Source organism: Salminus brasiliensis, chromosome 6 (genome assembly GCF_030463535.1).
Source record: "Salminus brasiliensis chromosome 6, fSalBra1.hap2, whole genome shotgun sequence".
NCBI lineage: Eukaryota > Metazoa > Chordata > Actinopteri > Characiformes > Bryconidae > Salminus > Salminus brasiliensis.
In genome coordinates this window covers 39,250,253-39,277,716 of record NC_132883.1, presented here as the reverse complement: position 1 = coordinate 39,277,716, position 27,464 = coordinate 39,250,253, and the positions used below count along the sequence as shown (strand labels likewise).

The following is a 27,464-nucleotide window of genomic DNA, read 5'->3' as shown; positions in this document are numbered from 1 at the left end:
CTGAGAGAGCACAATTGACCTTGCTCTGTCCAGGGGGGGGGGGGCAGATGACTTGCTCTCTCACTCCACTTTACCTCATTGATTACTGGCCGACACTAATGTCTGCTAGTCCATGCATCAGAGCCGGGTACCCAACGCTTTCCTCCAGACGAGTTGGTTGCCTGGTGATGTCGAATTGGTGGCAGCTGCTCATGTGTTGCATGTGTCGGAGGAGGCATGTGTCAGTTGTCGTGGAATTCTGTCAAAAAGCGATAAGGCAGACAAGAATATGCATTGAGTAGCAATGTTTTTATTGAGTCTGTTAGCAGTTCGAAACCACAGTCCAGACTGAGGTAAAAGCATTCAACATACATATTTATAGTATAGATTAGGAAGTTGAGAAAAGGGAGGAGGAGAGGGTGTGCGTGCCACACTGACGTCTGAAGAGATACATTGTTCAGGTCACTGTGACCCATAGATCAGAGTGCTGGCGCCTGAGAGGACACATTGTCTGGGTTGAGAGGTTACTAACAGGTCAAGATAGGCTGTAAATACATCAGGTGCACTCCCAATGCAGCTGTAATCTATGCTAGGAAAAACAACAGTGTTTCATGGAAAGAGAAGAGCGATTGAACATATGCCGTACAGGCAGTTGCAAGGCCAACACATGATTATAGTTAGCACACACTATCACAAGGCTAAGCATGATTACAATAAATAAGTGGATTTTAAATGAATCTATTATGAATCAACATAAAATTATAATGTGGTTATAATATAATTTTCCATAACACAGTCCTCACACTCCCAGTGTCGGGAGCATTACATGTGATAGAGGCGAATACTGATGAATGGGTTGGGAATGGGAATCCAAACTTGAGATGAAATTTTAATGCAAAAAATCTCTTGTTTATAATATTTCAATCTCACTGTTTGGGTTAATATTATGTATAAAATTCGACAAGTGAAACACGAAATGTGAACGGTAGCGAATGAGCTGACTGTGAGCAAACTGCACCACCCGTACTTAGTATTTAATGTGTGGCCTCGTCTGTTAATTACTGCTGGCTTGCTGCCAGCTGAACACAGCCTGCTCCTCATACAGCTGTGCATGTTTCTGCATCAAGTACCATCCATCACCGTCCCACCAAACCACTGAAAAAATCCTGTTAGAGTGCTGATGAATGGCATCCTCATGCTTCATCCTCTAAAAAGTCTCACCTGCTCATTCATTGTTTCTTCTGAAATCAAGGGTATTAAAAATGTTGCTCTACTGTCCTGGGAAGGCTTTCTACTAGACTAGATGTTGGATAATCACCACCCCCAGCTCATGGCTTTCTACTAGATTTTGGAGCACTGCTTCACCTCAACAGATCCCCAACTCCCCAACTCATCCAAAAAGTATCGGATGGAGCACCATAACCCCAGCGAACACTGTTCCACTGCTTCACAGCTAAATGATTGGTGTCTTTAGCTCATGCCTGGCATTAGGCAACAATACTGAACTGAACTGCCTGATCTGTTGACCATATAAATGTGTCTGAGAGACCGAAGTCAAGTAACTTCTGTTGGAGTCACAGAAAGTCTGAAATCCACCCGTTTTTGTGGTGTTTTTAGGTATAGTTATCTGGCAAAGCTTAGAAAAAAAGATTGTTAGCCGATTTAGGATGTAGCTTATTGCAGCAGTGTTTAGTAGTGTGGAGTTAAGGAGGATTATTTGGAGATTGAAATTAGCAGCTGCAGTATTTCTTACTAATTTACTAATCTAGAACGCCCTTCAGAGAGCTTCCAAAGTAAAACCACGAGGTTAAAATACACACCACGGACTTACTCTATAAACAGGTTTGCTACCCAATGCTCACATTTCTGATACATGTAACAGTTACTTTTTTTGTTAGAGTGACAGTTTTCCAGGTTTCTACAGTTTACTTGTTTAACCTGGTTGTAAAGCATGTCGTGACTCTTGCTTGTGTAATACTTTGTAGGGTAATTACAGTGTGGGGGCTTTTCCCAGCCTTATTCAACTCTGCTGAGCAGCCAGCAGCCTGTGAACAATCTGACCCTGCATGCTAGAAGTGACATGCTGCATGTGCCTTGTGGTCATCATTATTACATAACGTCCAGATGCACATACAGCAGGACATACTGTCTTATTTCTCATGTACAGTGCAGTTTGGCCGGGATTTTCTCAGAGGTGCACTTTTACATAAGTAAAATATACAGTCCTGAAAGGACTATTTTAGGACACCCCATAAAACATTTGTCTTTTTAACATATTTAAACATGCAGACATTGTCACTTTAACAACATTGAGAGATGGAGGTAAAAAAAACTAAACTGTGAGACGCAGACACTATGTGTGTTTGAATCCTGGGTCATGCTGCTTTGCCATTAGCAGCCTGAGCCAGAGTGAGCACAATTGGCCATGCCATTACTCCCATCGGCTGCCTAGTGGTCCTGCATTGGCGGCAATTTGAAAACGTGGCTTGTACTCACCTGTACTCCTACTGTTGGGAGCATTAAAAGTGATAAGGGAAGTCTTAGGTGAGTGGATGGGCATTTTTTTCATGGATAGAGAGCTTTTTGAAGGATCCTATCTCATATAAATATCAGACATTTGGTTTGGGTTGCTCTTGATTGTTGAAGTGATCCAAAGAGCGTTCTGAGGCCTTCAGAAAAAAGGTTTGTAGATGCATGTGAGTCTGGGAAGGGATTTAAAAGGATCTCATCTTGCAGTCTGATTTTGGGCTGAGCTTGCTAGGATGGCCTGACCTGGCCATGTTGGCAGTTGTTTCACTTGTAAACTAGTCTGAGGACAGTTAAGCGGCTGATTTCTAAGTAGTCTAAGATCTTTTAGACTGGTGGTTGGTGTGGCACAACAGATAAAACCAGCTGCCAGTGAGCTATTACATCATGTGGGAGACCAGGGACCATATGCTGCGCCACACCAATAAGAGTCCCTGGGCAAGACTCCTAACACTACATTGGCCCACCTTGTAAGTCGCTCTGGATAAGAATGTCAGCTAAATGCTGTAAATGTTTTAAATCTTTGTAAATCCCTTTACAGGCCTCAAATAGCTCTTTAGACCCCCCCCCGCCCACCATTACACTTTCAGCCTGCTGGCGGGCTATAGGCTGTTAAAGGGTTAAAGAGATGTCTTGAACCCAATCTGGTTCCTTCCCTTAAAATCATCCCTTATTTTCAAGTAGTTTCTACTTCTACTTAACCGCAGTGGAACTGTGCTCTTGGGAGTGATAGAGCTTGAGTACATGGCAGAGTGCAATTAAATCTGCAACTCTCCAACATCTGGTGTAAAGCCTGTCCAGAAGAGTAGAGGCTTACACTGCAGCAAAGTGGGACAAACTCCCTATTAGCGCCCTATTAGTATATTGCATGTCTTACAAAAACTCGATTTAAAGGGTAGAACACTGAGCATTTGTCCTCTTCCTCTGTACAAAGACTCTGAAAGGTCAAACACGACGTACTGCAGAAAAATGACATGATTTCTTTAGCCACACTGAACACGCTCCGGCCGTTCCTTTGACTCCACAAACAGCCCCATCATTCCACACCTCTACTTACAGCGCTGTCTCTTCACAAGCAGGCAGCCAGCTGAGCACATTATTACTGGTCTACACAGCGCTGTGTCCTTCTGATGCCTTAGCCAGAGGATTAGAGTGGGACAGACAGAGCAGGCAGCAGAGACCCTTGGGCAGGGATGAAGTGAGGCTATGCTGTTTCACATGCCTGCTTCAACACACTCCGGACCCACATAAAAAGACTACTAATCGGATGAGGTTTCAATGTGAAGTTCAGCTGTTTTGAATGTGAGGTTGTTGGAAAGGTGTCCACATTCCTGTCACGCTTTAAAGACCACAATATTCACGTCCAACATCATTCTCTATTTTCGGAGTTCTCTTTTCGAGTGAGTTTGTGCTAATGCTGTGAGAGATACTCTAACATCAGGCCTTGGTTGAGAAGTTTTAGAGCTGGTAAATTCCAGAAAGTTCGAAGTTGACTCCAGTTCCAAGTATGTCAGTGCATAAGCATGAAGATCTGTCCAAATAAACAGTATAAAGAGTATTAATTACACCAATGAACCAAACATTAATAACACTCCTATAGAGCAAAGAGTGTTGATTGACTCCTAGAAACAGTGCATGTCAAGATATGGAATGTATGTTAGATGTTAACTGTCCAATCTGGCAGCCGTCGTTTTGAGAAATGCAGGACAAATGGCTTTGGCGAGCGAACAGCTATGGCCTATGTACCCTATGTTATTATTTTGATGGTCGCATATAGACCCCTGGCATTCATAAAACATCTGTTACAAGCTACTAAACTTTCTTTGTAATGTAATAGTAATCATGCAGTCTTACCCTAACCCTAACCTTCAACACAAATCCTACCCTTAAGCCTAAACCTAACTATGCAGAGAATCAACTGAACTTCATATGACAGTTTGTAGATATTCTAAAGGGAACCATCAAAATAGTATGGCCTAGACTGAAAAAAAGCCAGGTCTGCTCAAGCTGGTCAAGCTGATTAAGTTGGTTGACCAGCTTAACACTTGACCAGCATTGTTGAGTTGGTCTACAAGCATGAACAGTCAGCATGACCAAGCTTGATCAAGTTTATTGACCAGCATGACCAAACTAGTCAACCTGCATGACCAAGCTGGTTAACCAGCATGACCAGCATGACCAAGCTGGACGATCAGCACGACCAAAATCAAATGCAACTAACGCTATGCTGGTCCAGAGCTGGTTTACCAGCTAGCTTACCAGCATAGGGTATTTTTTTTTTTTGCCTTTTCAACCACCTTGACCATCAAAGACCAGTTTAGACCATCAAAAAACAGCTACCAGACAAGCTGGTCACCCAAAAGTACTAGTAACCAGCACTTTTAACAGTAAGGTCGAATAGGTTGAACACCACTGGAGTATTCTATTCACGATACAGTTATTAAGAAGTCATTAATGTGTTAAATTAGAACTCTCCGTTTCCACCAAGTCTGCACGCTGAATCGTCCTACAGTAGCTTTTGCCTTGATGTGACAAATGCTTGGAGACAGACCATTACAATGGGCTTCTGGACAGAAAATTTCATTTCAGAGTCTTCCTAGATGGTTCTTTCAATATAAGCAAGGTCACATATCACGAACAGCACACCACTAGCCTCAGCTGTTTGATTGTCCAAATCAATACTGGCGGGGCAACAATGAAAGATAATGCCTCCAGTTCTCTGTACTTTTCTTTTTCCGCCTGAAAACATCTTGTAATATAACCACCCTTCACTAAGCCGTAAGACGGACGTCTCAGAAACTCCTTTCTCAAAAGCAAACAGCCTTGCACTTACTAGGCCTCACAGCACAAACGTCTTTGGAGGCCCCTACAGTCATCAAACAGCAGTTATAGTTCTGCACAATTCAGTTGTTATGGTGGAATTTTATTCTTATACAACTACAAAATTGGTTTTACACATAATGTGTGTTTCTGTGTGTGTTCGTTTGTTTGTGGAGTGTGATTCACTTCATATCTGCAGAAGGTGATGGGATATGGAGTGAAGGGCCAGAGGAAATTATTATTGTTTGGTACATTTTATTAGAACTTAATAACATATACATCTAAACACAATATTCAATAATGACAAAGCAGGACAAAGGAGAGTTTTGTAGAGTCAGACCCTTTATTATGACACTCACAATCTCAAAGCTTTTGAGATGCTTCTACAACTTGATTGAAGTCAATCTGTTCCTTAATGAATTCACTGGATGTTATTGGATGTCTCACAGTTGATCAGTTGAACAGCAAGCAGTGAGGTCCAGAAAATGGTCTGCAGACCTGCGAGACAGGATTGCGTCAAGGCACGGACCATAGGAAGGATACCAGACAATTTTTGGAGCAGTGAAAGTGCCCAAACGTATGGTGGTCTCCAGCATTCTCAAATGGAAAGAGGTTGGAACCACCAACCTGCCAGGTGAAACTGAGCAATCGAAAACTGAAAAGAGAAGTAGAGGGCTCAGGATTTGAAAGCCCCTGGGATCATATTTCTATTCTATTTCTATTAATAGCTCCTCTAGTAGAAGAGTACAGTATTTCTGTTAATACAGTATTTAGCAGCAAACATTGTCTGAGAAAGTGAGCAAGGGGGTCAGTGTGCAGGAGTATCAGTTCAGGCTGAACCTGCTTGAACTTGAACAATGCTGTCAAGATGAATAGGAGAAATGTCCAAAAACAAAGGTGTGCCAAGCTTGTAGGATCATGTCCAAGAAGAGCTGATGCTGCCATTGCTGCCAAATGTGCTTTAACCAAGTGAGGGGTCTGACTACTTATGTAAATGGAACAATTCAGTTTTTCGTTTTTCAGAAATTTATACTCCATAAACCTGTTTGTGTCATTGTGAAGTGCTGTGCGTAGATTAATGAGAACAAAATGGACTGAATTCACTGAAAAAAAGGGGTCTGGAAACTTTTACCTATGCACTTTATGTCACAAAATTCACTCCTCTGAGTGGCTAAAATACATGGCACCATTTGAAAGCTAGCCAGGCTAAAATACAGCCTCCACACTGCAGGGTTAGCTTCAACACAGTGTAACTGTGCCTCCCCAGAGCAACAATGGGAGGACTCCAGAGTCCAAAGCTGAACCCAGTAAAGATCTGAAAATGGCTGTGCCAGCGCTCAACATCCAACCTCACTTCAAGTCAGTAGGCTTTGTTGTCATATACAGGGTTCCAAGGTTCCTCCAGGGTCGTGGTGCAACACTACCAATTAATCCACCCATTCGTATCTCTTCCTAGCACTCCCTAGTACCTGCTATGCATCCAGCACTAGAAAGAAATGCGGCATTGTTGGGCAGCTGACACACTCGGAGGAAAGCGTCGGGTCCCCAGCCCTGTGACACCTGTGCCGGCCAACAGCACTTTTAAGAGTGCTGAGGGGAGAGAGAGAGCGCCATCTACCCACCTGGAGAGAGCGGTGCCAATTGTGCACTCTCAGCATGGGTCGGGATTTAGACTCACGACCCCTGGGCCATAATGGCAGCACATCAGACCTCTGAGCCCCTCAGAGCCCCTATATGTATCGGGTTTCTATAGCACATATAAAAGTGGCTCATAATTTTGGATTTGGGCCACTTTTACCTGCTGTGTAAACGTGCTAAGCCTTCCCAGAGAAACAATGGGAAGACTCTATTTCACCACATTTACATTCAGAACAGTTAGATTTTATACTTTTTATGTAGAAATTCAAAAAGCATTTAAAAAAGCATGTTACAGATACAATTTAAATAAAATGTATTTACATTCAGATGTGCAAATAGCTCCTCCACTTATATCTTTATGTTTTTAGGGTTGGAAATTGGCTCATTTGTCTTAAACAACATACATTTGTACTGAATTAAATGTGTGTGCAATGATTTACTACATTTTACTACACTATTTTTTTTAAGCAAAGATCTGAATGTGGTAGGTTTCTCCCTCTCCCCTATTTTTGCTCTACATGGAAGCTGATAACTAAATTCACAGTGAGAAAAGGACAAAAATGCAAAGGATTAGACAGGGGAAACGCTTTGCATGGCCCTGCATGGTGCCATAAATTGTATATTACACCTCAGCTTGTATATTGCAATGCTCTGATGTCAGTGTCAAGCTTGTGTGATACTGCATACAATGTGCAAGCATTTCCTCATGCACCATGTTCTGATGTTGGGAGTCCAAGACCAATAATAACAGGTCTTGTAAATTACATGTAATAATCCGACTCCAATCACAGTGACAGCAGATCAAAGCTATTTCCTCCTTGTCTTGTAAAGAGATGGATCCATTATTAAAGTCTCAGGTTAGAAGCGTCTGGCTGTTTGAAGTCTCAGAAGTGAGGAGAACCTTCTGAAGTGTTGTTCTGTTCTTTCAATTCTGCGTGCCTGCCTTCAAAAGAAGCCAACATGAGATTCCTCCAGCTTATGCAGTTTTCCAATCTATTCAGGGCGCAAAAGACGGTTTGTGCCACCCTGGTATCCTTCCTAGAGGCACTGTGCTTCCATGCTTTTCAAAAATGACGTGTCTTCTTGCTGACAGAATGAGAGAACAAGGGATTGTGAGGGACTGGCAAGGAACTGCAGTCTGAAAGTGAAAAGAATGATCTTCTGCCTCTTATAATTAAGTGCCATTTTAGTCTGACAAAAGTCCCAATTAGCACTCTAATTCAAGGTTCACAACACTTCTCTAATAGCTGTTTCAGATTTCAGACGCATGAGGGAGAAAAGAACATTCAATCCAGGAGACAAATTGATGGAGCCAGTGAGATGGTAATTATGAAATCAATTTGAAGGCCAATTTTTTCCCACCAAATATTTTTAGTGGAAAAATACAATATAATATTCTCAAAGAATGAAAAATAAAATATGTCTATTCACATTTCTGTCTCTTTTTTTGACATATGTACACGGTCAAAAATAATATAATAAATAATAAATATCTAGATAAAATAACCAAAAGGGGAGAAGAGAAACAAACAAACAAACAAACAAACAAAACTCTGATTAGGATGTAGGAGAAAATAATTAAATTGAATTACAGAGTACCGTGTAATAAATAATAAACAACCCCCACCCAAGTCCAGTCCCAATTAAAAAAAAAACATGATTTCCTTAAGCCACCAGGAAATAGAAGGATATTTAGCAGACTTCTAATGCAACAATAAAAAATGTCTTGCTAGAAAGGATGTGAAAGCTATTATGTTCTTTTGTGTAGAGTTAAGTAGGAGGCTCATTTTTGAACTACCCACAAAATGAGGCAATTAGGCACACGCAGTGATATTGGGATTGTATCAGTACCGGGAGATTGTTTTATTGCTTTATTATTAGAATCCCTGTTAGCTGGTTCATCTCAATAGCTACTATTTCTTACTATACAAGACAATAGTGCAATAACACTACAAAACACTAAAAATAAATAAATAAAAGGCATATATAGGGCACTTTGACACAAAAATAACAATAATAAAGTCATAATAAATATAATAAAATAACAACAACAAACTAACAAAACACCTTGTAGAAAATTCCTTTTTTTAACTTCTCTAACCTAGCCCTCTTCAAAACTGCAGCAAAGTATTGTTCCAACTGTCAAGGACTTATTTACCTAATGAGTCTTTATATTAGTATATTCTAGTATTTTAATTAATTGTTTAATTTGTGAATATTTTATATTTTATATAAAATCTATAAAAAAAATTTATAACAATTATATTACCATTACATTTAAGTAGCAAGATAACTGCTTAAAATTGTATGCAAAATTATACCAAAAAAACATTATGCTAAACCTAATTCAGTTATGAAACATGAAAACATATCAGTATCAAGTTGAAAATTAAATTGTGTAAAGGTCTAAATTTAAATTTAAATATATGCATATAAGTATTTCTAATATATTAATAAATGTAAAAATGAAATTCAATAATTTCATTCACATTCACTACATGAGGTAATAGTTAACATTTCATTTATGTTCACATTTATATTGATGCCATTAAGCAGACACTCTTCTCCAGAGCGACTTACAAAAGTGCTTCACTGTTTACTCAGAAAATACCCTTAGCTAGTTTGTATAGTATAGGATCCAAAAGATACCTCTAAGCCTAGATACTACTAAACACAAAAGTCAGTACAGATACCATTTACCTGGCAATATTGCCAATTGGGAGGGGGGGTGTATAAATTCTTAGATGCATCTCGATGTAGACGATTCTAAATCGATTTACAAATGTCAACGTTAATTGATAATGTAATGTTGCTGGAAAGCAAAAGACACAAGATGAAGACAAAAAACTGGAAGACACAAGATGGATGAGAGAGGAATCCGACCAACAGCCTCTGTATTAAATGCTAGCATATAAAAGCACTTTCATATAAAAACCTAAGTATATAACTTTATTATAAAAGCACTTTGGTCAGCAGCAAGCCAATTGCTAAACATCATACTGGTAGCACACTCTACCCCTCTACCTTAATCCCTCTTGTACTGCAAAAAAAATACATTTAGACCATCACCACACGTCAAACTACCACCCTGCAGCTGCTCTCCATGCTCTCATCGTAGGCTATGGCAGTCACACACTTAAATTACAGAGAATTCTTTCCAAATGTAAACACAACAGGCGTACTAGGGTCCTGGGAGCATTCGATTTGCAGTCACTTCACTTGATATGGAAGGTGTGATTTTCACTGCAGTGTTCTGGCACATTTACAAACTGAATTCTTCCCAAAATAAAGTTTAGTCTAAGTCAGGTCTCCTTAGCACTGAGAATTATCACACAAATGAGGCAAAATGGCCAAAACATCAGGCAAACGCTTAGTAGTAATGCTGATTGGTTAACAGAGTTACATGGAATTACATGGAATTCTCTGACTTGGAGTGTTTGTAGAGAGCCAGAAGTGCTAGGAGGATGTAAAGGTGGACGCTTGGGACACACAGGTATCCACCATAGTTGCCCGTAGGATGTTGTGGCGTTGTGACGTTTCAAGGAGCCCTAGGTTGTGATCAGCACACATTCAACCAGGTGTGTCCAAACTTTTGACTGGTTGTCTGACTGAACGTTGAGCTGAAAGGAGGTTATCTGGTCATATAGGCTATTAAGGCTAGAGTGTAGCTGCGTAGTTTTAGCGGTTATTCCACCCTTTCACATTCACATTGCCATGGTTCTACAACTTAGGGCTCATTGAAAGCCTCTCTTCCAGCCTCCAGTTGACTTTCACATCAACAATAAACAGAATACAAGATAAAATAACACTATTCTAAAGGCGAGGCGCTCCACCATGCCCTAAATCAAGCTGTGCAATGTGCAGTTGGCGGCTTGCCAAAAGATCGCTAAAATAGGGCCCTATACGTTAATGTATGTAATAAGTCCAGATGAGCATTTCTGAAGAATAAGTAATGACATGGACATTGGTAATGGTAACCAGTAGAAGAAGACAAAGTAAGACAAGTAACCAGAGAGATCTGAGGTCTAACAGTATAGAGGAATGTGGCCTCAGTAGGTATGTATGTGTAATAACTGCCTGTTTATTACACATCTAGCTGCATGTTCTTCCTCCCAAAATGTAGTTATTCAATTTCCACTCCTCATAATGACCTAATTCATAGCCATTAATAAAGTTAATAAAAAACGTAATAAACATAGTCTCATCAGTATTGAGCTATAAGCAGAAACGGACATGGAAATACTGTCCTATCACTAAATATTTGTTACTGCAGTGTTGTAGATTACATCTGAAACCAAGCTCATGCCAAGCCTTCAGTTCTATCAATATGATTCAGGCTGAATTACCTTTTACCTCCAGGCGGCTACAGCTGACACACACACACACACACTCACAGACACAGCCTAATTCACTTATTTATTCATTACACACCTCATATCGATTCTCATCCCCGTCACAGCCAACACGTCAACACAGATGGTGAATGCAGCTTTCATGAGTGTGCTGCTTCTTTTCAGACAGAAAAACGCAAGGGCATTTCAGGATATAAGGAAAGTGGTCACCAGCAATACACACTAAACCATTCATTTCCATAATCCCCAACTGACTACCATTCATGTCAATGTCTTCCATTTTATCTAGCAATTAAAGGGAAAGTGGAAATGTGTTTTATAGTATAAAATGTTTTTACTATAATGGCAAAAGTATTGGGACACCTGCTTAATCATTTGTTTCTTCTCAAATCAAGGGTATAAAAAGGGGGGTTTATTCTGCTTTTGTTGGAGTAACTGTCTCTACTGTCCAGGCAAGGCTTTCCACTAGATTCTGGAGCACTGCTGTGATGCTGTGATCTGATTAAATTCAGCGACGAGAGTGTTATCAAGGTCAAGATGTTGCATGATCACCACCCCACATCTTTCCCCAACTCCCCAACTCACCCTAAAAGTATTGGACGAAGCACCGACCATCATTCCAGAGAACACAATTCCTCACCTGCCTGGCATTAGGCAGCATGGTGTCAATAGGTTCATGTTTATCTGCTCCAGAGAGTCCTATTCTATTGGTAGTACTTCTCTATAGGGACATGACAAGCTGTGTGTGTGCATTTGCACATCTGTGTCAGCAATGGGACTTTACCTCAGTTGCCGGTTCTATATCTCTCAGCTTGTCAACAAATGCATGTGTACAGCTCCCACATTATTTTTTACAGCAGACTGCAATGTGTGTGAATGTGCCAGTGCTCATATCAGAGTTAGTCAGAATGCACATGTATGTCCAGTATGTCCATTATGTCCGTATGTACAGTATGTCCAGTATGTCCAGTTCATGCTGTGGTTCGACCTAAAGCAGCTGCAGTGGTTCAGTTTCATGCTGCAGACATTTAAGTGAGCATCATTCCAGCTGGAAATGAGTCTCTGCTGATGCTGGGCCACTCCGCACATCTCTGGCACTGCCCTGGTGTGTCTTGGTGACTCATGGTACGCAGGCCGGTGCTGGTGTCCCTTCACCTGAGGCTGATTAGATGAGCTCCACTCCTCCGTTTCGTAACAGCCGCGTTTATCAGCTGCGAGCATGTCGGCCGCTTACCAAGTTTAGTCACTGAGCCCTGCAGTCCCGCAGGGAGCGGGGAAGCTTAATGCAGATATCTGGCCTGGAACAGAGGAGGCCTGTGTGTCTGTTACCTCACTGCAACACGCAAACACACTCGCCACTCAAATACCATCAGCCTCAGTGCATTACAGGCATGTGTGTATGTGTGTGTGTGAGAGAAGGCAGGGCTAGGAGGGTGCATTCAGGTGAATGTCGGCATCCATATCAATTGTGTAAACAATAAAAACAAATAAAGCCCTGAATAATTTAGCAAATATATTTAATATGTGATAAATATTGAAATAAACACTTTATCTAGCTAACTAGCTAACTTCAGGAGCCATACTGGTGTGTTCAATGGTTTACTACTTTACTACTATATTGTTTTTACAAAATGTCAACTATAAAAACCATAAAAAATAAGTATGACATAATGAGGCCCTGAATGTATACGCAAATATATTTCATATTTAATCAATATTGAAATAAGTAGTTTTAATAAGTTAACCCCCCCAGCTTAGCCTGGCTCTCCAAAAGTTTATCTGGCTAGCTAGCTACATAACTTCAGTAGATTTGTCCAGCATGAACAGCTAGCTAGTACCTTTAGTAAATTATCCTGAGGTAAAACATGAACTTATGGACAGTGTGATCAGAAAAGCATTAGAAAATTGGTAGAAAATTGGTTAGCTTCCACATAAAGCAAGTTATTTAGCAACAGCGTTTAGCAAATATTCGCCCATACTGGTCTGTTTGGCGATTTACTACATATATTATTTTTAAATAACAGTTAAAAAACGATAGACTATAAAAATAAGTATGAAGTAAAGAAGTTCTGATTATATAAGCAAATATATTTGATATTTAATAAATAGTGAAATAAGTGCTGTTTTTATATCCTATGCAACTGTTAGCTAGCTAACCAGCTAACTTCAGTAGCTCGCTAGCTTGAGGCCTAAAATGAGCTAGCTAAGGCTAAGGCTAAGGCTAAGCTGTGAGAGGAATTTGTAACAGTTGAATAGGATACAAAAAAACTATTTATTTCAATGTTTATCACAAATCAAATACATTTGTTAAAATATTCAGTGCCGCTTTACTTCATGCTTATTTTTATAGTTTTATCATTTTTATATAAAAGTAATATAGCTAAGTAGCAACAGTATGGGCAAATATTTACTAAACACTGTTGCTAAATAACACTGAGGTACAACTGAAGTCAATACAGATTAGTGATACGAAACATGAACTTATAGACACTCAGTGATCAGAAAAAGATTAGAAAATTGGTAGCAGATATCATAAATCAAGATATAACATAAATCAAGTTATTTAGCAACAGGGTTTAGCAAATATTTGCCCATACTGGTATGTTGGACAGTTTGCTACTTAGCTATATTACTTTTATATAAAAATGTCAGACTATAAAAATAAGCATTAAGTTAAGAGGCACTGAATGTTTTAACCAATATATTTGATTTTTGATAAACATTGAAATAGAGGGGTTTTTTAGCTTAGCTTCCACATAACGTTATTTAGCAACAGCGTTCTGCTGTGGAAAAACCTGTTATCACAAATAAAAGGATATGTGGAGCGCTTTTATACTACATATTAAACAATGATATAAATACAAAGATATATATTAAGTTATTCCGAGTGGTTTGGTGTGAATGTTCTGTTCACAGTAGTAGTGATTGGATCTAGACATTTGTTCACAGTAGTGGGGTAGTGGTGGCTCAGCGGTTAGAGCGCCAGGCTATCGGGCTACCCCTTGAGCAAGGCCCTTTACCCTCTCTGCTCCCCGGGTGCTGGAGTTGGCTGCCCACCGCTCTGGGTGTGTGTATTCACTGCCCCTAGTTCACTAGTGTGTGTGTGTGTTCAGTACCACAGATGGGTTAAATGCGGAGGACACATTTCGCTGTACAGTGTACACTGTACAGTGACAAATACGTGCACCTTTGGTGATTGGATCCAGACATCTGAAGGTTTTAATGCCTCTAAATGCAACTGTAAAACTTCAGCCTAAATCAGATTTGTTACAAAATCTGATGGGAATCATTTTAATCCAGCACTTTCTTCTGGAATTGGCCCGATTCCGATACTGAGTATCAGATCAGTGCGATCTCGATTTCTGTCCTCATTGTAACCCTCAGTCTCTCTGATCTTTCTCTCTCCTTCTCACCCTCCATACTAATCTGCTCAATGGGACTATTTAGCTGTGCAGAATAATCCAGCTGGATTTCTGTGTTGGCATTAGTGAAAAGTGGAATAGTGTCTGCCTGTCAGTGTCTCTCTCATATTTTGCACTGTAAGCAATGCTGCTAATCGCAATAGTTGAGTTGAAAAGCCAAGGGCTGCCGCAGGCAAAGCCCTATCCCCCCAGTCTCCAGCTTAGAGCTCTAAACTGATTCATAAAAGAGGGCAAACTTGTTATTGTCTGTTCAGAGGACCATTTCTTTTCTACGGTTCTCTCAGTTTGTATGCATTCAGGTGAGACCTTGAAAGTATCTCATGGTTCTAATATATACAGGGGCAAAGAGCAAAAAGTGCCTCTAATTTTCTGTCCTTATACGTAACCCTCAGCCTCTTTGATCCCTCTCTATCCATACTAATCTGCTATATAAGGCTATTTAGCACTATAGAATAATCCAGCTGAATTTCTCTGTTGGCATAAGCAGAATGTGGAACAGTGGCTGCCTGTCAGAGTCTCTCTCGTATTCTGCACTGTAAGCAGTGCCACTAAGCTGAATTGCAGTAGTTTAGTTGAAAAGCCAAGGGCACAAAGGTCACTACCGGTATAGCTACATCTCTACAGTCTCGAGCTCAGAATGCTAAACTGATTCATAAAAGTGGAGAGGCGTGTTATTGGCAAGCCAGGCTGCGGATTTATCATTAATTGACCAGATTCATAAAACAGCACAAGATTTTTGCTTTTGCTCATAAATAAAGATTACCAGTATGTTTATGTGATGCACATAACCACCACACTTTCTCCTGTTTGTGCTGTTAACAGAATACCATCCTATGAAAATACCACCCGAAACAGTCTGATGTCAATTTCCTTGCAAGAAGTTATGGATATGTGCCAATATATTTAAAAAGCAATTTTTAATATCTTTGTTGTGATCATTGAGCATCACAACAAACATTGCAGCTGTAGTTGAGAAGAACCTGACTTGACTGAGAAGAATTTCTGATTAGGTCCTTAGTTTTCTATGATTTAGGCAAATCCAGTTCACCACTTTATAGGCGCTGAGCATTAAGATGCGTTAGCTACACCATTATTTAGTAACCCCCTTAAGTATTTTCACCCACTACTCCTAGCAGAATGCTTCTAGTTCTGTAATATTCTTGGGCCATTGTAGAGGTATGACATGTTTAGGATCTACCCACAGATGATGTTGGGGACTATGATGGCCTTCAAATTTAGTTTCCTGAAGTAGTTCATTCTGGATTTAGAGATATTTTGAATTACTGTGCTATTATAGAAGCCTGTTATATACTCTTTTCAGCTTCAGTTTTTTTTAGTATATTACATTTGCTTTGAGAAAAATTAGTGAAGTCCACTCTTTCATCAACCCATGTGATGTTCTTTGCCACTGGCTGCCACACAACCTAGAGCACAACAGACAGTTGGCAAGGGATTCTTTTAATTATTTTTTTTTTAGCTCCACCTACCTACCTTTAACAATGACTTTTGTAATGAGCTTCTGACAATTCTTCCTTGCAGGCATGTTTTGCAGGCAAAGCTGCACAGTGGAATGGTGTACCACACTTTCTTGTGCCAGTTAAATGGCCCTGCAAGTCAGCAAATGAACAGTTTTATCTGAGAGTTTTGTTGATCGTCCAGATCGTGCCTTGACTTGTGAGCCGGCTGCTTAGAGGAGTCTGTTGATGTTGGATTAGCATGGTTACCACTGAAATTTATGATGTCTGGAAAATGAAATCGTTTTAGGGCAGAAATGATCTACACTGTTCTTTTGTGTAACTCACTTCAGTGTACTTTACATTTGCCCTTGTCTAACAATATATATTCACAGGTGATGCATTTTATAGTCTCATTCAGGAAATGCACTGTACAGTATATGCTTTCCTATGGTTCAATCTCTCCACTACCTCTTCTTCAATCTGTCTTGCAGATGGGAAATGCCTCGGAAACTACCCGGTTTGTTTCCACAATCCCCAAGGAGCACGATGTCTTCATGGGTGCCGTATACACAACGTTCTGTAAGCCTTTCATACATATAAACATCATCACTAGTGCATATCCACCAAGGCCAGATTCAAAAAGCAGGGCCAGTTGTACGTTTTGGAATCTAATGGCTGTGGCACTTGGAACTAGGTTGTCATTCCTAGCTGATTACAATTATCTCGCCCATCTGTAACAAAATTACATAAAATAGTAATGAATAATCTTGTAAGATTATTACAAAAGTCTTAAAAAGATTAGAATATTAGATTACATTAAATACTTTTAAGATGCTTTCACTCACAGTGTATCTTAAGCTTGAGCTAAATGATGATAGTATTGTCACCAATGGTTTGCATCTATAACAGTGGTTATCACATCCATGATTCAACATCAGAAAACACCATGTCCACAGCTTTATGAGACAGAACAGTTGAGGGTTGAGTATGTTCATCCTTCCTTTAGCGCTTATTTAAGGATGACGTTCCACCCAGATCACTATAAAGAGCAATATTATAGGGAACAGCAGTACAACAGCAGAGTGTATCACATAAACAGTTGAATGTCAGTCTTCCTCAGAAGACCAAGCTCCATGTGAATCTTCAAACCCAACAACATGATGGATTATGGGTATGCCATGTCCGTTTAGTGTACACCGTTGGTACACTATGTATTACGGTGCGATTGTTATAGTAGTAGGGATTGTTACAGTTGGGCAGACCCCCAGAGCAGTGCACTATATAGTGAACAGGTCACAATTTCAGTTACAGGTAGTGATTGGCTGAATGTGGTGTATTAGAACGTTGCTCTCTAGGAGGAGGGTTGAAGACCACTGATCCACACTATAAGCCAAAAGGGCTCTATAAAGTACTGCAGGTTTATTGGCTTGTAACAAGAGAAAGCTTTTTTGCTGCTTTACAGAACCATTTGTTTGGTTTAATTTTTCTCTATTAAAGCATCTACACAAATCAAGGTTTCTACAGAACACCTTAAGCATTCAAAAAGTTCTTGGAGTGGTCACGATAAAGAACTTCTGGCTTTAAAATACAACCCTTTAATCGTCAAAAAGCTTATGACCCACTGGGGGGCATAAACGTCTATTACCAAAGAATAGCCCCAACAGTTTGCATGGAAGTCACTGTAGTTACTGAATAATATGTCTAAGATTGTAGAATATCAGCAGGTAAAACAGTAAAAACAAGTTGATGATCAGTAATGCAGATCTGTGAAATCATTAAAAGGCAAAAAATTCTTGAAACCGGGACTCCCAAGTTCAAACAACCAAGAATTGTTCAAACAGTATTCATGAACATTTTTCCATTAGTATTCATGTATTAAAATGTGAGCTGAGATTGATTACAAATAATACTCTTCTATACAGCATATGTTTATAGCCAAAAAATGAACTTTTGTTGCTCAGAGCTATCCACGGTGCTGACTCATGCTTCATCTCTTTGAATCACTATCCTCATGTGTAGCTAGGGTATAAAGCATTGAGTTATATTACAGTAACCAAAATTGTGAGGTCAAAGCTCTGGAGGTCAGAAGCCTGTTATGTGAGCGTGGCCAACAGTTGTAACTGTGGGTTCTCCCACTAGCAAATGAAGTGACATTTAAAACAACAGCAGCCTGTTCACTGGCAGATGCCCAAGCTTGTGGAAAGCTAATGCAACACACTTGCATTCATGCTCTAATCAGTGCATGGACAGATGGACAGTAAAGCCCTTCAAAAGTAACCAACATTTACGTTGTCTGGAAAAAAAAATGAGCTTTCTATATCTTTTCCTCCTATTTCAGGTGTGCTGTCTCTCCTGGGGAATGTCATTCTGCTCCTTGTAGCGTATCGGAAGAGGTCGTCCCTGAAGCCAGCAGAGTACTTCATTGTGAACTTGTCCATCAGCGACCTTGGAATGACTGTGACTCTTTTTCCTCTAGCTATTCCCTCAGCGTTCGCTCACAAGTAAGTCACTGACAAATGCACACCATATCTAGCCTGAGGAAACAATGCTTTCACATGAACAGCTTTCACATTCTCCTAACTCATATGTTAAACTTCTGCATCTCAGTTTGGTCAACAATACACTTTACATGCTTAGTCTGTGGCTCCTCACCTCCTCAGTTTGTTTACTGTTTATTCCCATCTGCAGGTAAGAAAGCTCCCTATCACATTGGGGAAGTGGGGGAGCCAGTCCTACCTATTCGTAGACTCCTGACCATGGAGGGTTGAGGTGTAGACAGGATTCAAACTGATAATCCCCTGGTTCTTGACAAGAAGACCAGCGCCAGAGACATTATAAGATGTTAAGGAGAATGGCCACTTTTTGAAATATGAATGGGAGTTCTCATGGCACTCAATATTTTCAGATAAAGCCCTACCCTTTAACAGAAAGAGCTGGAGATTTCATCAGATCAAGGCTAAAAATAATGTTTTTGTAACTTATTGAGCCAAAAGCTACAAACTATTCATGGATTTTTTTTATGTTTAGAGCATTTTCGCCTCTTCCCATTTACAGAGATAGATGCCTGGTCTCATGTGACTGAAAATAAAATAAAACAAAGACTAGACTTGCATATATAGAGACTTTGGTTGAGCTCTGGAGTGGCCCTACGGTCTAACTGCTGCTCATCAAGTGTGAGGAAATCATAAGTTCAAACCATAGCAAGGGCTCAAGCCTCCCAGTCTGGGAATGTCATGTGACAGGGGGAGTTCTACCTGCAGATGGGAATAAACAGTAAACAGATTAAGGGGAGGAGCCACAGACTAAGAGAACTTAGGAGAACTTTTAGTTAGGAGAACGTTTGACTAAACAAAGGATATTAGTCATATCATAACATTATGACCATCCCTGGTTTGGAATGAACATTATAGTTCTATAAGTCCAGACTGTAGTCCATCAGCTTCTCTGCATCCTTTGTCTGATCCACTTGTACCAGCACAACACACACTAACACAGCACCACCATGTCAGTGTCACTGCAGTGCTGAGAATGACCCCCCCACTCAAATAATACCTGCTCTGTGGTGGGCCTGTGGGGCCCTGGCCATTAAAGAACAGGGTGAAAGGAGGCTAACAAAGTATGCAGGGAAACAGGTGGACAGAGGCCCAGAGCTGTTGGGCTGAGTACATTTTAACCCAGGGGTGGTCATAATATTCTGATAAGACTGTGTTTTTACTAACTACTGGCTTGATCATCTCAATTTCACTCTCTTTTCTGAAGGTGGCTGTTTGGAGAGCTGACGTGTTTGTACTATGCTGTATGCGGTGTTCTCTTTGGCTTATGCAGCTTGACCAACCTCACTGCGTTATCTTCAGTCTGCTGCCTCAAAGTCTGCTTTCCTATCTACGGTACCTTTTATAGTTTACCCTTGACACCATTTATGTCCAGTTTATGTTGTAGTGTCTAAGTGACTAAATGGGAGCAGTAACGTAGCTTGGGCAGTGTGTTTATGATTGCAGTTGTTCATGTTGAAACTCTATGCCTTTTTAACATATTAATAGGATCTTGTTTAAAGCGGTCAACACTCCAGTGCTCTGGTGCTTTTGGCCCATTTTAAACAGAGTCCGATGAATTAGACTAGAAGTTTGGCCTATTAGTAGCTTTGTTCTGTTTACAGATCTACAGATCTGTCAGGCTTGTTTAGTCAGGGAAGCAAAAGCCTCAAGCCACTAAAAATACAAATAAGAATTCATGTGCAGAAGGAGAGCGAGAGTGTGGATGGGGGTGTGTGTGGAGGGGGACATAAGAGGATGGCTTTGATAGTGAGTACAAGAGACAGGAGGCTACAGCAAGAGGATGAGCTAAACTTGAGAGGCAAAAAACAAAAGGGAACAAGAGAGATTATGGGGTTGTGGGAGAGATAGGATTAGATGGGACAGATCAGTGTGACAGAAAGAGAGGTAAGTAGTTTAAGTAGTAACACTACTGAAGGGCAGAATTTATAGGACTACATGACACATGAGTAAGTCTCCCCTGACAACTGACATAAACCCAGTGCGTGAAATAACCCCTTGACGATCGGGGGGTCTCTATGCTCCAGTGTAGACATGTTGCCAACTCACTCTAGATTAACAGTTCGGGACATTTTCATGGTTCGGACGATAACTCTAAGATGCCGTAGAAGACTGCTTCCTGTTTTTCCTGGCAGAACAGAACCTCAACAGCTTACAGTACATGAATGGCTAATCACCATACAAAAATCCCTGCCGCTTGACTACTGTTGCCAAGTTTATTAAGACTGTGAAGCATTAACATTAAGAGAAACTATAGCACAAGTCAAATTACATGTAAATGTACCAGCATTGCAGCCAATACAGGTAAATGTATGATTATATGCATCTAAGAATGGCATTTTGTGTGTGTGTGTGTGTGTGTGTGTGTTTTGTGTGTGCCACAGAGGTGCAGGTTAAATGCGTCAAGTGTTCGCTAAGCTAACTAGCCAACAGTGGTTGGCCCATACTACCACACTGTTTTTGGTCTAAAATCCACAGGGTTTTTAAAATCCACCTCATATTATAGTCTAGTCGATGGCCAACTGCTTCTTGCTTTAGCCTCCTATCAAAGCAACTAAGATCTCAGTCAGAACTGAGAAACCTCATCAAACCAGTCATTGAAGTGTTTACCTTTTCGTTCAAACTTGAACGATGGTTTGAAGTAGGACTGGTAGACATGCAGCAGTTTACAGTTCATGGCAGACCTGCACCTTGGTGGTTCTTGGGTTGGTTCTTACCATCCGTACCAGCTTAGGGTGACCAGTTTGGGTCTTCTCCCAGGCCTTCACAAAGTGACTACATCTCCCAATAACTCAAACTGACATTTGCAACAAATTATGTTTGAACTAATTGTATTGGAGTTTACAGTTGTTAGGAAATGCGAGGGACGTTCCTGACTTGTATATCTACAATCAGCATTCTTAGATCTGTATTGAGACTCTAAAGCCTTTCCTTCTGTTTGCTTTCCTATCTCAGGTAATAAGTTCTCATCATCTCATGCTTGTTTGATGATAGTGGGCGTATGGTGCTATGCCTCAGTCTTTGCTGTGGGGCCCTTGGCACACTGGGGCCAGTATGGGCCTGAGCCTTATGGTACAGCATGCTGCATAGACTGGTAAGTGCAACTAAAAAGCAGTGGTGAACTGTGATTAGAGCTAGGCCTTCAGTTCAGGCCATGAATGTCATATAGGTTAAAATATCTGATTATATGCAAAGTTTTTCTATTGAAATGAATGAGGTGCAAAAGTTGGTGCATCATTCTTATGTCTCAATGATACACTAGTAACACCCAACCAACCACATGGGCTATCGCAGCAACCACCTGGGACACAAAAGCCATTAGCCTAGCAACCATCCAGCAGAACCTAGCAACCACTAAGCAAAATAAACACAATACCACACAGTACCACCATAGCAACCATTTAGCACAACCATGGAAACCACCTGGAATACCACTGCAACCATGTAGCAAAGCAGCTAATAATTTCCGCATACCCATTCTGGCACTTTGTCAGATATCTCAGATATCAGATATAGAACCTGATTGAATCAGTTTTAGGATTGTAAGCCTTCCACTGCCACCCAAAACAGAACAATAACAGTATTTCTGTTTAAATGCAATAGCTATGGAGATGCATACATTTATGGACATGTATTATTTAGTTCCCAGAAGTCATTCAGCATCTCTAAAGGCCTTAAAGGCCCTAAGGCTAAATACAGCAATCAGCACTCAAAAGCCAGGTTTTCAGCACAGCTAAGCAATTTGTTGGAATTTTAGATGTATTTTGACATTCAGCTTCTTTTCTAATTAATAGATAAGTTAATCATTTACATGACTGAGCGTTATGTGGCCTTACTGTCCTCTCCTGCATTTCATTTTCACAGGTATGCTCCCAAATACGATGCACTAGCAATGTCCTACATCATCTGCCTCTTCCTCTTCTGCTATGTTGTCCCTTGTACCATCATCTTCCTCTCCTACACCTTCATCCTCCTCACTGTGCGCGGGTCACGGCAAGCAGTCCAACAACACGTCTCACCTCAGACAAAGACAGCAAACGCACATTCTCTTATTGTCAAGGTGAGTCTGCAGTTATTTCGTGGGAATTCTTCCCCTAATGCCAACACCTACAACCCTGTTGTCCTTCCAACTTCTCTAAGTCACAGAACAATGACACAGCTGAGGTCTGCAGACAAATATGCTTTAGCCACAGGCTAGACTGAATATGGAGAATTCTATTTAATCTTAAGATGGACTTAATCAACTTAGGGCTGGTTTTCCAGACACAGACTGAGCTTTAGTTTAGGACTAAATTGTAGCACAGTGCCAGAATCAAGGCAGGGAAGAGGCCGGACCAGGAAGCATGGAGCATATGTTTATTAACTGCTTGTGCTCTCGCAGCATGTAGCTCCAAGGTTTGATGGCTAACTAGAGGACAGAACTTCCTAGCCTTATCGATATCGATATAGCCTTGCATACACATTCACAATTAATCACAATAACTTGAATCATAACCTGTATTGTGTTACGTATCAATATTGCAGTGCGTAGACACTGGGATATTTTTTGGGGGGTAAAATATGCTAAGTGGGGCTCTTTGTGCCACATTGTCAGTTTCAACAGTCATCCCAGTGTAATTGAACACAAACTGCAGGACAACAAAGCTCTGTGAAAATCAGTAAATATTTAATTGGCATTGAAAAGAAAACTGGTAGATTAATGGTTATTATAATTATCATAGGTTGCAGCTCTTAGCTTAGATAGACGGTACAATATGAATCCTTACATTACAGACCTGAAGTCTGGTTCAGAAACATATATACAGATAACAAAAACATCAATAATGCAATATTAGAAATTTAGTAAGAAGCATGTTATGTACATTTGTAACATACTCATACTTCAAATAAGTTGTTATTGATTATTTAAAACGCCAAATATTGTACATTAAAAAGGAATAGCTTGAGTACGCCAGCTTTTAATGCAAATTTCTTCTCTGTCCTTTCTCACAGCTTTCTGTGGCAGTATGTATCGGTTTTCTGAGTGCCTGGACCCCTTACACCATTGTTGCAATGTGGGCCGCATTTAGCGATTCCGAGCTTATCCCACCCATTGCCTTTGCCCTTGCTGCAATTTTTGCCAAATCCTCTACAATCTACAACCCTGTGGTGTACCTGCTGTTTAAACCCAACTTCCGTAAGTCTCTGAGCAGCGACACAGCTGAAATCCGGAGAAGAATATGCTCCAGCCCTTGCAAGGGAAGCCCTCTCCCTGTCGAAAAGGATCTGTACCCACAAACATCTCAACGCTGCACCAACAGCAAGGACATCAACAACTCCACCTGCTTATCCAATGGTCTTACAGAAAGCCATGGGGCATGTCTTCACTGTGCTGAGGCGGAGTCTCACTGCCAGCAGCCTACACTCCAAAGGACTGTCCATGTGCTGACCGGCTCCACCCACAGCGAACTGACCTTGAGTCAGATGTCGGAAAAAATGCAGGCCGACATCATATGAGCGTGCTGAAGAGGTATCAGGAGCAGACAGATGGGGGGCAATTTAATGTCTATTTCCTCCTTCTTGTGCAGGACATATGAATCAGAAGATCAGAAGATCAGGACCTTATTATCAAACAGATCCAGAAAGGAGAATTCAATGTGAGTTATTTCATTCCAATGTTGTGTTAATTTAGTGATGGCCTCTTGAGAGCTTCCAGATCCAAGACTGCTCAAGTCAAGTGGAGGGGACAGAAGGAGGCTGCTAGCGGCAACAGCACATTCGGGGACATTCAGAAGTCAAAATGGAGAGCAACTTTGTCATCCCAACCTCATAATACCATAACAGTGGAACAGGACAATGTGGTAAAACATACTGTACATACATGGCCTGAGTAAGGTCCCTCATTCTTGGGGGGTGAAGAAATTAAAAGATTTTTCTGACCTGAGAAGGAAAAAGATCTTTAATCCTCAGAAGTGCACAGTTATTACTTTTCTTTTACCTAGTTTATTCAAATGTAAACAATGTGTATTAAAGTACAGGAACAGTTACCTTTATAATACTGTGCAAATGTTTTAGACACATATGGGAATTTAAACTAGTATTAGAAATTAGTGTTAATATTAATACTAATATTAGAATGACAAATAACTAATGTTGAAGTTCTCAGGTCTGCTCTCTGTCTCAAGAATGGTCTCAAGACCATAAACAAACGCTCTTGGTCTCGTCCCGCTCTTGACCTCATCTGGACTCGGCCTTGTCTCTAATTTGGAGTCGGGTGGACTTGGAAATTGTTGTCAAGACCAGACAAGTGCAGTACGTCAAATTAACAGTAACGTTAATTTATCATTATCACACTTCTATTAATGCGGAAGTGTAAAAAGTAGCGATACGCGGCTACCAGTCATGTAATTAATGGCTGAGGTTACTGCCCATCCCTAAATGCACCAATATTTCAAGCAGACATGCTTACCAGAGTTTGAATGGTCACCTACTTATTTTTTTGGGATGAAAACAAATCTTAAATCTGGTCTTGGTCTTGACTCAGACTCAATATGCCCCGGTCTTGCTCTTAACTACAACACTACAAATAACATTTCTACAAAAAGTAGTGGTTACATCACTGTGTACATTACAATATCTCCAGAGTTCTCTGCATACGAGTATAGTGCTATTTATAGTTCTACCAGAAGACTCTGGAGACATGAGGGCAGTAAACCACAAATTTAATCTTGACAAATAATGAGCTGGGAACAACGTTATCAAGTTAAAACTGTTGATTCTCTTTGGCGTAGGCCCCGTTGAGGCAGGGGGGGCAAAGCCTACCTCCAGGCAGCCGTCTGGACCAAACTGGTGGCGGTGGGGAGGAAGGAGGGAGAGACGTGGCGTCATTTCTGAAAGCAGCAAACTAACAGCAGTGTGTAATTAACACAGGTGGGGGCTGGTGATTGGCTGAAGAAAGGTGACGCTGCATTAGAGTCTCCTGGTAGAACTAGAGCTGGAGCTTATAAAGGTTTATATAGGCTGATGTAAAAGCTTCACGCTCACATCTCTTACACAAAAATGATTCTTCATGGAACCAACAATGGTTCCTCTATGGAATTGTTCAAAGAACCCTTTGTAGCACCCAAACTGTAGGTGCCTAAAACCTCTGCACAATACTGTATATCTGATAAACATGGGTTGGAGGTCAACTTGTCTCAACAATTAGATTTGAATTAGTCAAATATTTGAATAAATATAAAAGCAAACACATTACTGTTTAATAAAGTAATATAACTGTGGCAAGCAATATGTGTTTTAAATCCTTGAGTGGGCACTTATTAATATGAAGCATCCCCAAAAGTACATGGTGTTACAGACCAGCTGTTCTCAACTTGGAGGCGCTAGATGCTTTGTCTGCTGCTTTGTCAGAAAATGTCTGCCTTCCATCTGAAGCAGAGCATAGAGAGAAACAGAGATGTTAAAAGTAAACATAAAGCTAAGCTGTTGGACATTACTGTACATTTGAATACCCAATTAAAGTTAGAATGTCCTTTTATTTCCTTTTATTTATGATATTTATTTAGGCTTTTATTTATATCTAAAACCTTCTGTGACCCTCCCCAGTAACCAAATTAAAATAATACAAAAATACTGTCTCATCTATATGTAGCTACAACTACATATGTGGTTGGGACTGCAGGCACAGAATGTGCAGTTTAGACCATTTTTTTTGCTGGTTTGAAGAGCTAAAGAAAATACGTTAATGCTGAATTACACCATGCCTTTGTTATTGTTGGTAATAACTGTGACTTCTAAGTGTTAAAGTCTGTTTTATTGGCTTCAAGTCCAAGCTAAAGAGTGACACTACAGTACAATATTGTGTAAAGGTCAGAACCATTTCACCTAAAACTCATTATTTTAACAGAGACTCTATGCTATGTATTTATGTATTTTGTGGAACATTCATGTTCATATTCTACAGACTTTGGATGCAATGTCAACAACACTACATGTGGAGCAATAGGGTAAAGGAAGCTGTGCAAGGGGTGATACACAGTGACTTCAACAAATCACACAGTGTGCAGAGAAGCAACCACAAGTTTAAAGTCATTACTAAAGGAAAATTTATGTCCTGAGGCCACCATGTCTATATGCACAGACAGAGAGAATAAAAAACACTGAGACAATCAAATAAATACACTTTGAAAGAGGTCCAAAAAAAATAAAAAACAATATGTCTGTATAACAGTGCCATCCGTGGTCGATGTAAGTGCCAGTACACTGCATGTCTATGATGGCAAAGTGACAATCCTTATTAAACGTTATACAGAGACAACTAATGTAACATGAAACAGTGTGTGCTCTGCTCAATGCAATAAGTCTGTTGTGATTTTACTGTCTCAACATTCCAATCTACTCTAATAAAGACTAATACGTTGATTCCAAGATGTACTTCTCTTTATCCTGGGCTTATCCTGGATCTACTGCAAATAAAGACCTTCACAGAACTTCCCAAAATCCCATTTAATATCCATTACTTATTTAATACCAAGTTAATCGCTCTCACACCAAAACCTTGTATCTCCATTGGACTGCACCAGCTAACAGATGTCATCAGATGCCAACATCGCTTCAGAAGTAATGATGGCAGAGAGCGCCATCTACCAACCAAGAATAAGCACGGCCTGTTGTGCTCTCTCAGGCTCTGGACGCTGATGGCAATGCAGTTTAGAATTATGTTAGTTCGTCCAACTTACT

General features: G+C 40.3%; 1 protein-coding gene across 1 annotated transcript in view; it reads left to right on the top strand.

Annotated features, from left to right (window-relative positions):
- Nucleotides 1–27,180, top strand: part of opn7d (opsin 7, group member d) — a 44,225-nt gene extending 17,045 nt beyond the window's left edge. The window contains exons 2-7 of the mRNA XM_072681075.1: nt 16,686–16,773; nt 18,533–18,695; nt 19,954–20,081; nt 21,702–21,840; nt 22,611–22,806; nt 23,739–27,180. Of these exons, the coding sequence (XP_072537176.1) occupies nt 16,686–16,773; nt 18,533–18,695; nt 19,954–20,081; nt 21,702–21,840; nt 22,611–22,806; nt 23,739–24,242 (1,218 nt within the window). The 3' untranslated portion in view covers nt 24,243–27,180. The remainder of the gene's footprint in view (nt 1–16,685; nt 16,774–18,532; nt 18,696–19,953; nt 20,082–21,701; nt 21,841–22,610; nt 22,807–23,738) is intronic.
- The last annotated feature ends 284 nt before the right edge of the window (nt 27,181–27,464 follow it).